This window comes from Uloborus diversus, chromosome 7, assembly GCF_026930045.1.
Source record: "Uloborus diversus isolate 005 chromosome 7, Udiv.v.3.1, whole genome shotgun sequence".
In the NCBI taxonomy this organism is placed as follows: Eukaryota; Metazoa; Arthropoda; class Arachnida; order Araneae; family Uloboridae; genus Uloborus; species Uloborus diversus.
In genome coordinates this window covers 39,972,372-39,980,223 of record NC_072737.1, presented here as the reverse complement: position 1 = coordinate 39,980,223, position 7,852 = coordinate 39,972,372, and the positions used below count along the sequence as shown (strand labels likewise).

At 34.3% G+C, this 7,852-nt stretch overlaps 1 protein-coding gene across 1 annotated transcript in view; it reads right to left on the bottom strand.

Annotated features, from left to right (window-relative positions):
* Positions 1-7,852, bottom strand: part of LOC129225576 (NADP-dependent malic enzyme-like) — a 79,882-nt gene that overhangs the window by 34,145 nt on the left and 37,885 nt on the right. Inside the window, exons 3-5 of the mRNA XM_054860025.1 lie at positions 6,229-6,353; positions 5,527-5,602; positions 3,883-4,044 (exon numbers count right to left, since the gene is read on the bottom strand). Of these exons, the coding sequence (XP_054716000.1) occupies positions 3,883-4,044; positions 5,527-5,602; positions 6,229-6,353 (363 nt within the window). The remainder of the gene's footprint in view (positions 1-3,882; positions 4,045-5,526; positions 5,603-6,228; positions 6,354-7,852) is intronic.

Here is a 7,852-nt window from a genome sequence, read left to right as displayed (position 1 = left end):
AAAGATGGAGCAGGAAGTCGATTGATAGTAGTGCATGCAGGATCTAAAGAAGGGTTTATACCCAATGCAGGTTTGGTCTTCAAAGCAGGATGTGCCAAGGGTGATTACCATGGGCAAATGAATTCCGAAAATTTCGAAAAATATATTCGAGAAATTTTTTTACCAAACATCGCCCCTAACTCTGTAATAGTAATGGACAATGCTTCGTACCATACGAAGGTTGTAGACCCTGTACCATCGAAATATTCAACAAAAGATGTGATGCGTCAGTATCTAGACGAACACTCAATCCCATATGACAGCAATTTGAGAAAACCGGAAATTTTTGAAATAATTCAAGCAAATGCTTCACCGACAAAAAAATATCGCATGGATGAACTTATAAAACAGCATGGACACTCGGTTCTACGATTGTCCCCTTATCATTGTGATTTGAACCCGATCGAGTTAGCCTGGGCAGCTGTCAAGCGCTTTATAAGGAATAGAAACGTTGAAGCTGAGTTAAGTCTCAAAACTCCAGAAGAACTTATAACGCGCGCAATTCAAATTCCCAGTCGTCACTGGGAAAAATACTGCAGCCACATTGAAAAATTGGAGACGAAATATTGGGACACTGACGGAATAGTAGAAAATGTAGTTGAAACTCTAAATTTCACCGTTGAATCAGAGTCAGGAACAGATACAGCTTCCGAAACAGGCTCAATGGATTGGGAATGCGACATTTTCAGCAATTTATCCTGTTAAATATTTCATGTTTTCGCAATTCCATCCACATCTTTTAATTTTTTTCGCAATAGCTTTATTGTTTTCACATCTTAGTTTAATAACCCATTCTGTTTCGGAAATTTACATTTTTTTTTTCATTTCGAAAAAAGGCTTCGAAGATCCCCCCCCCCCCTTTTTTTTCGCATTCTTGTCATCAATTCTCAATAACAGATTTCAAGATTAAAAAAAAAAAAAAACACTTATACACACGATTGAAGACCTGTGCTTATTTTCTGCTTTATTTTAAGGAGGGATTGGAAGAATTGCAATCCTCCAGAGCCCTTGTTTTTTTTTGTTTTTCTTTCCTTGACATATTATCCATTCCAGTATAATCGAGGAATTTTCTATCAATGTATCGGAAATCAACCGTTTATAAGTTGCACATGTGCTTCTTACTAATATATCAATATTTTGTAATCTAAGTAGAAAATTTTTAAGATCGGAATAATTTTCATGAATGTTTAAAAAAAAATGACTACATAAGTTTAATTGCACATTCATAAGATTGGAAGGAGTGGAACAATTGTTTTTGTAAATCACTGGAAGGGATTTAGAGAAGCACAATCTGTAGAACGAAACAGTTTATCATTGTAATTCAATGTCACAAGCTTCATACAGCAGTATCCTCTAAAATTTTTAGGAATTTACCAACAGGTGTTCTTAAAATGCATTCTTCCTATAATTTATTTTTTTCTTTGATATTCATAATGTTTGAATGTTGCTGATCTTGTTTAATTAATTAATGCTACCCCCATGATTCTCGCTACCATATATTTCGTACTTCCAGTAATACTTTTTCTCTCGCCCTTTTTATTTATTCATTTGTTTTGTTCTTAAGAATTATTATTTAGTTGATTAAACATCATTATTATAACCCTTGTTTTGATTTCTTATTCAACAAAATGCAAAATAATATACGTATTAACGTTCTATTTTTTATTTATAAGTATTTAATTCACATTATTTTTAAATGTGGGTGTGGAAAGGAGGGTGGGGCTCACCTTGAGACACTTTTCCTCCTTTTTTTTCTAATTTTGTTATACATTAGTCTTTCATTGTCAAACCCACTATGCAACTTATAAAAATTTCAGGAGAAGGTTATAAGATATGTTTGTACAAAAAAAAAAAAAAAAAATTCTTACCTGCTTAATCAGTGGAATCAAAGTACTAGTGTATTTGAAAATTAGAACGTTTTAAAATCTATGTGGGAAAATAGAGCTGTCCCAAGGTGTACCTTTTCCCAAAGGAAGCCTCTTTTTCCTACCATCCTTTTTTTATATTTTAAATATGCTGACCTTCTTGGGAGGCCACTGTGTAAACTACGAATACGAACGTCTTAATCATCTTGGCATACGATTCGATTAGGCTGAAATGATAGTATTTATGTAAAATGTATTGCGACCCTTTTTTCTTCTTTTTTTTTTATAATTAGAATGAGTTTTGTTAAATGTATGGTTATTTTACTGTTTGGTGAAATAAAATTAAACTACGGACGTATTTTTGAATACGAAAAGCAGTATAAAGATTAAATAAAGTACAGGTCACACGCTGGGGCACCCCGAACCAAAATGCTCGGAAGGAGGAAATGAAAATTAAAATTTTACTGCATGTTAAAATACAACATGCACACATCCTACATCTGAGAAGATATAAGTATGAGAGGAAAAAACGCAATTCTCTGTACTGGTATCTTCCACTTTGCCAAATCTTTTGACAAAATGTGTCAAATAAGGACTTTTTGTGAGGCCTCAGTGAACTCCCATCGGTACCTCTCTGTTCACAGGCTTATAATTTCCCGTTTAATTCATGAAACATAAACTGTTTTCTGTTAAATTATATATTTACTCAGAATCATTAAAATATAATGCCACAAAATTCCTCTTAATTTTAGTTTTTAAGGTATTATGACGCCAAACAAAATTTACTATAAAAAGTACTGAAATACACCAGATACAATTTACCTCATGGTAATTTAAAAATAACGAGAATATTTAAAGTTTGATTATTTGTTATCAGAAAAAAAAAGTTAAGTGGAAATCATTATTACAATGCTAAAATACAAATTTTCCTACATTTAGTACTTGGTAACACTAAATTTAATTACTAAGCACACAGTAAAAACACATTATCAATCGATCGATTACAAGTTAATTTACAAACTGCATAAAAATTCACAATCGACAAACTCCGTTTTTTTTTTGTTTTTTTTTTTTTTTCGGAAAAAATGAGCAAGAGAAGAAAGGCGATAAGAAGCCAAAGTAATTCTGATTTTCAGTCATTTGCTATCTACGCCAAATCGCCGTAATCGACTCGTCCAGCCACTACGTCACGCGCGCCTTCTCTTCGTGGTCTAGCTATACCAATTTCCTAAGGGAAAAAAAGTGTTTTTGCGAAAAATTTCCAGAAACGCAACAAGTTTTACGAAAGCTGATTTTATACTACATTTTTTTTCTTTATAAGGTGTTTTTCTTCAGCTTGGTCAACCCTCCGGATTGACTGAGTCCCAAACAAGGGCGAACTGCAATCTTCGGATGATGTGGCATTGAAGGAATTGCTTGCAATTCTGTCTTAGCTTCGGCTATATTTGCTTCAGGAGCAAAAATTACACAAGAACATACGTTTTAGCTGAAAGTTCATGAGTTATTCTAGAAACATGACTGACTTTGATTGGGAAGGTTCCTGAATTTTTCAGAAAGATCCCAAGTTAATTTCAGGAAGGTTACTAACTTTTAGAGCAGGAGACTCTCCTGGTACTTGCTAGATATGTTACTGGCAGAAATTAAGCATATCAGCTGCCCATTATTTTCCAGGAACGTTTCGAAATTTTTTTACAGCATATGTTCCTTGTTTCTTACTTGTTATCGTGTTCTCTATCTCCCTCCAAGTTCGTAGACGGCGTTCTGGGATATCCCGTACATACATAAAAGGGTAATTCTGTGACACATATTTCACCATCTCTCGACTGGATCTTTATTTTTATCCAAGAACAACCCAAGCATTTTATGCTTCTTCGAAGATTTCATCAAAAAAAAAATATACTGAAACCAAAGAGCGCAAAACGTAGAAATGAGAGCACAAAACTCGGAAAAACGATGTTCTTTACGATTGTGATCTCACCTCGTTATTGGTCCCGACGTCAAGCGTGACAGGAAGCAGGGCCGAGGGCGGTATACCTGCCAGCGCAGTATACAAGGCCATCTTACCGACGGGAATACCCATCCCGTTTGCACCAAGGTCGCCCAGACCCAGAATTCTCTCTCCGTCTGTCACGACGATCGCCTGCAAAGAGATTTATAGAAAATAGTGACGGAATCATTATTGGCAATAACAGACGCGTGGGCATACGTCATCTAATAAATAATGAACTGTTGACACGTGCAGATAGGTGTTGGTTGTCCAATAAGGATAGGCTGTTTCATTTGCATGTTGTTGAGACAATAAAATTCACGCCCTTGTGGTTGAATTGTTGTTGCTGAAGTGAACGATTGTCAGAATGTCTACATGAATAATAAGGAGGTTGTTAATCACAAGAAAAAGATCTAATCTGGAGTGATTAGTTGGTGTTTTCACAACTGCAGTGGCCTTAAGGTGTAATGGGTCTGTAGAATCAATTTGAAATGTCTCACCACTTCGTCAGGTGGAGAAAAAAGTAAGCTTTTCATTCAGATGCAAGCAAACATAGACTCGCTAAACAAGAAGTTGTAAAACAAATTTAAAGGAGCATTTACGATTTCGTTGTTTCTTCTCCCGAATCTTTAATAAAATATCAACCAAATACGTGTTGTTAAAATCAGACCAAAAACCTGCCAATCAGGACACCAAAACTATTTTATTAGCTTACATTTTGATAAAATCATTTGGATCAATGATAACAACGTTTTTTAAATCATGATCGAGCAATTCACTTCTAAACGTATGGTCACATAAATTATGTAATTTAAAACATGAATGCTTTCTCACGTGGAGGAATCACAAATGACCATAAACTTGGTTTGTTCGAACAAACTTCCAAATATAATGCAAATATATGTAAAATATGCAAATATATCTATAATCTTCCAAATATATGTAAAAATTAAATCCCTAAAAATTAATAGCTCCTAAAAACTCATTTCTGGATATTGCTCCCTCAGAAAATAAAATCGTCTTTGAAAAGTTCACGTTAAAAAATATTGGAACATTGTCCGTAAAGAAGGAGAATTGGTCTCATCGGCTGTCTACAAATGATGTCAGGCTTTGAGGGTCTACGAGGTTCGTGAAATTATGACAGTTTGGAACAAATGGAGGGAAGGGGTATCGAGAAATTTGACATCATGCATTTTTTTTTATAAGAGTATATTTATGAAAAATAGCGTGACGTGTGAAAAAGGGGGGGGGGGTGAAAAACACTTTGAGGCAAAGAGGGAAGCGGGGTTAAAAACATGACATCATTTATGGACTACCCCTTAGAGGACTATTGAAAATTCAAGTAAAAATAGAAAAAGGGATCCATGTGTAATGAGTTTTACCTCAATCTAATTATTTAGAAAAAAAAAAAAAAAAAAAAAAAAAAAAAACCTTTCTCTTGTTTGAATGTTACTATATCAGTATTTACCTGTGTTCCTAGATTCCCTATGTTTTGTTTAAGTGTGTTTTGACTGTATTTATTGAATCAAAGCAAAACTGAAATTTTCTCAAAAAAAATGTTTATGAACTTAGCTGAGATACTGCCGTGCGTCTAAATATCACAAGAATTTATAATTAAAAAACAAAATGAATTACCTTTACGTTTTCTTCCGGCCAATTTCCAAGAATTTCATGAATATGACCCAAATCATTTATTGTGATGAAAAGACCTCTGTTAGAAGAGAAAAAAAACGTCGTTAATATTTCATTTTTTGCATTAGAACTTAAAAAACCTTTTTTTTTTCAATTTCAAGTTCTTTGAAATAATGAGTGCGATTTTATTGAGAGTAAACTTTAATACAAGATATAAATAGGTATTGGCGCGCTTCGTTCCCACTTTTTACATGCATAAAAAAACACTTTCCTCACCAAACTTAAGTTAATTACTTAGTATGTTTCATCAAATACATATATTTTTATAAAATTTGTTTTCGTTTCAGCTATTTATTTATTTACTTATTACTTTTCCTGATATTGCCATCAGGGACGAAACATGCTTTAGACCCACTCTATTTTGGAAATCCCGGCCATAAGCCCAACTCTGAATTCGCAAGAACAGGATGGGTAGAAGACCAGTTCATTCAGTGTTTTCCAGCTGTCAAATTGTACAAACTCAATGCATTTTCAATCGAAAAAATAACAAAAACTCGCCCACTTCTCAAAGTCAGAAAAGGGACCAATTACCCTCTTGAGCCCCCCCCCCCCAAAAAAAGAAAATAACCGTCCTGATGAGTAGTAAATATGCTTTATGAAATATTCAAGGATGCATTTTACAGATTAGTATAATGTGTCACTTACCGCGGCCTTCGGAAGATTCTACTGTATTCTTGACAAGCTTGACCAACAACAGGTGTGTATACATAGGGCATCAGCTCTTCGGTATGCTCATTTAACACGCGATAAAATAGACGTTCATTTGTGTCCTGGAAGTAACAGAAACATTAAAGTACGTTTGACTAATTTCCTACGCAACCAATACAAATACATATTATAGGGTCTGGTGGGGTAAAGTGGTCATAAAATCGTAGGTTTTCAACTTAGGTGAATAATAAATACAATAAATACTTTAAACACTTCAACTTTTTTTGTTGTTATTTTTCATTGCATTATTAAAGAACACGGTACATTGAATTTCAGGGAAAAAAATATTGATTTAAGTAGTTTTATAATACTTTCATTTCCTTATGTATTTATGACCACTTTACCCCATGGGGTGGGGGAAAGTGGTCATAGCATGGGGTAAAGTGGTCATAGTTTAAAATAGATGCAAAACCGCTACAAATAAACGAAATATACAAATATTACGGTTTTTTTTATAGTTACAAGTATATGCACGAGTATATGCGGGTATACACGAGTATATATGCGCCATGTAAGCATGAGTATACACGTTCATATATAAGTAGATACATGTATACATCAGATACATGCATTCACAGACCTACTCAAGTATATCCGTGTACAGACGTGTATATAAGCATGTATACGTGATTACCTACAGTACACGTGTCTACACGAGTATATACGTGTCACGTGTATGTACGAGTATATACGCATATAAACGAATATAATATGTGTGTATGCACTTGTATCTCCAGTATATACATGCATACCTGAGTATATACGTGTATAGTAGATGTATATATACATACTATACGGGTTTACACGAGTTATTTCGTGAATATATCCAGTGCGTATTTGTACATGTCTACTCACGTACATACATATGGAAGCAACGAGTATTATACGTATGTTTACGTGTAAACACGATTATGTACCAGTATAAACGTATAACTGTACATTTAGCGTATATCTGTACATATATGTGTACACGAGTATATCCCCTAATATACATTCATGCTTACAGAGTGAATCCAAGCTGTGGAGCAAAAACCAAAGGGGTGTGCGAGGGGAGGATAACAAGCAAAGAATCATAATGAACTTATGGTCGCTGACGCGCTACATGCACACTAAGCCAGAAACTGATAGATGCAAAACAGGGCACAAATTTGTTACACAAAGATTATTTCATCCAACATTTTAGTTTTTAAGAAATAATTAGAGCAGATGTTAAAAGTTACAGCCTGTTGTAGCTCTAATACACGCATCGCAACAAAGGCACAACGACTGATGAAAGTTTTTAAAAAGTCCCATTATTGCAACAGAGAGTGCTTTGTGATTGCGACGCACGTATTACAGCAGCCGGCCACAAGTTTCATCAATCACTTTAGAACTTTTTTAAGACCTAAAATGTTGTGTAAAATTATGTTTGTGTAATAAATTTGTGATCTGTTTTGCATCCCTCAGTTTCTGTCTATTCGTGCATGTAGCGCGTCAGCGTTGTGTTTGTGACCATATGTTTCTTATGATTCTTACTTCTTCGCCATCTCTCTTACAACTTTTAAGAATTTGCATAAGTTTT